Below are 2,596 nucleotides of genomic sequence, written 5' to 3'. Positions count from 1 at the left end.
GTCTGTGTGTGGTGGTTCTTGAAGCACTCACTCCAGCTGCAGTCCACTCTTTGTGAATCTCCCCCACATTTTTGAACATGATGTTTGTGTGTAATGTATGAATATAATATACAAGTTTCACTTTTTAAATGGAATTACTGAAATAAATCTACTTTTTCATGATATTCTAATTTTATGACCAGCACCTGTAGTTGGTTTGACAGTTTTATACTGCAGAAAGGACAGGGTTTCAGTCACATGGTTTTGATGCCACATTTCAAATGGAGGACAGTAAGTAAAACATCTATGGAAGAACATGTTGCTGGGTTTGTACTGCACGGATTTAGATCCATTTTCATGACAGATACCAGCAATTAGTTCACAAAAACGTTGGATGTGACTAGGGATGGGCATAATCGTATCATGTGTAATCAATCATCAGAAAAACATTAATGGATTATTTTTTGGCACTTTAAGATTAATACGATTAATTCCACCAGTTAGTCCGCTCGGTGCTCCTCTCCTCTTCAAACATGACAAACATAAAAAAAGTTCTGTAATTTATTTATCTATCAACACAATTTTCAATTTGATATATAGCCTGAAGTCTGTAATTTTGACACAATTTGGAACAAATTTTTATAAAGACCAAATCTTTCCCACTAAATTGGTCATGTGACTAGGAGGGTGTCCAGGGACTCCAGGGGTTAATCATCAAATTAATCATTATCGGCTAAACATCACAGTTAATCGTGATTAATTATTTTGCCAACATTGCCCAACCCTAGATGTGACCCAGATCTCATGAAGAGGGAGTTTTCAACAGAACCTAAACATTTGGGAACGATGGAGGCTGTCGATGTGACAAACTGTCTGCTCCTGCACCAAACAGCCTGTAGGACTTTTTGTCAGCAGGTGGGTCCACAAAGTCAGTACCAAACAGCTCCACGACGATTATAGTTTGGTCCTCACCAGGGTGAGTGCTTCTTCTTATATTTTTTTACATGTGAAGATGCTAGCGGTTGCTGCTAACATCAACAAACGTGCAATGCCTAGCAAGATATAATGCTAGGGCAGCCTAAACTGTCCATAAAAAACTACTAGTAAGTTAATAATCACTACTAAATAAATGAACATTTTATGACAACCTGTTTTATAAACACAAGCTATCTGATTTTGTTTTGAGAATATGTTTGGCCTGAAATTTGTTCTTATTTTGTGAAGTTTTACTGTAGATTCTTTCACTTGATTTGAGACGATTCAGACTATAATCTAATATTGATTCTTTTCTTTTTAGGTGGCTGATTTTGCAGTGTAGCTCATTGTTACATTCAGTTGTGTGAAGTTTTAATGCAGATTCAGTCATAGAAAAATAAAAATTAAAAAAAGGAAAACAATATGGAAAGAAAACATGTCATATAAATCCAAACCTGTGAGCTCAGACGTGATGGAGCTGTTCTCTCATCTTGGCTGCGATCCTCTCTCTCCTCTCACAGTGCTTCTTCAGGTCTTTGACCTCGTTAGGCAGCGTGCTGTTCCACAACATCAGCACCGACTCTTCATCTGAGAGCCCACACACACACACACACACACACACACACACATGGGTGTTCTGCAGAGGAAGACACGCTGCGAGGCGACTGTTTTCCTAAAGGACAACCGAGGACACCTCAGACTCACCGTTGTGCTTCCTGTCTCGTGGGAGTCTCCGGCCCAGAACCAGCACTTCGCTCTTCCAGTTCAGTGTCTCTGATTGTGAGAAAGCAACAAACGTTAACGCTCAAACAAACAAATAAAAAAAACACACACACACACACACACACACAGACGGTGCGCAGCACGTCCAGTCGTCTGACGTGCCGAGGGACCCTGAATCTAAAACCAAACAAAAACCCAGCTGTTTCAATTATCTTTATTTTCTCTGCTTTTTTTTCTGTTTTTTTTTTTTAATCCGTTCTCACACTCTCACTGCTGGAAACAACACAGGATATGAGCTGTTATTGTGGTTCACGGTGTGAAACACTGCCACACTCATAGATATGGTGTTAGAATAAAACAATGGCAGGAAATGATTAAATATTAAATTTATAAAAGTTAAAACAACAACACACTAAAGAATATGTTTACAATACTTGCAAGTGATCTGTCTGTCAGGAGGAAGGGAGGTTAATAATTCCTTTTTGTGTGTATTCACATGTTAAACCAAGTGCTGCTGAGTGATTACAGAGGAACTGGTTTTAAAACCAGTAAAGGTGAAGGACCTACGTATTAATGCAGAGCTGATGGAGCGGACAGAATCACACCCGAGCACTATGACCTGCAGAGGCTGGTGCTTGGAGAGCTCCAGCAGCAGCAGGTGGCCCCCTCTAGTGCCGACCCAGAGAGCTGCAGCGCTCTGCACCAGCAGGGCCTTCACTGTGGCCCAGGACAGGGGGGTCTCGGGGGGCAGCTCCGCTCTGCCACCTCGTGCGGGTCTGCAGCCCGAAGCGTCCCTGTGAGGAGAGGACAACGTTACCTGAAACTACGAGGTCAAAAACTAACAAAAGAGCTGAGTTTGTTAAAGTACAGCTGTGTGTGTGTGTGTGTGTGTGTGTGTGTGTGTGTGTGTGTGTGTGTG

At 41.4% G+C, this 2,596-nt stretch overlaps 1 protein-coding gene across 1 annotated transcript in view; it reads right to left on the bottom strand.

Moving 5' to 3' along the window:
* Positions 1-2,596, bottom strand: part of lrrk2 (leucine-rich repeat kinase 2) — a gene marked incomplete in the record, with an annotated part of 74,959 nt that overhangs the window by 5,435 nt on the left and 66,928 nt on the right. The window contains 3 exon segments of the mRNA XM_014020606.1: positions 1,410-1,542; positions 1,660-1,728; positions 2,245-2,471. Of these exon segments, the coding sequence (XP_013876060.1) occupies positions 1,418-1,542; positions 1,660-1,728; positions 2,245-2,471 (421 nt within the window).

This window comes from Austrofundulus limnaeus, unplaced genomic scaffold, assembly GCF_001266775.1.
Source record: "Austrofundulus limnaeus strain Quisiro unplaced genomic scaffold, Austrofundulus_limnaeus-1.0 Scaffold260, whole genome shotgun sequence".
NCBI lineage: Eukaryota > Metazoa > Chordata > Actinopteri > Cyprinodontiformes > Rivulidae > Austrofundulus > Austrofundulus limnaeus.
Note: the sequence above shows the minus strand (reverse complement) of the source record. Positions and strands in the feature narration are given on the sequence as shown.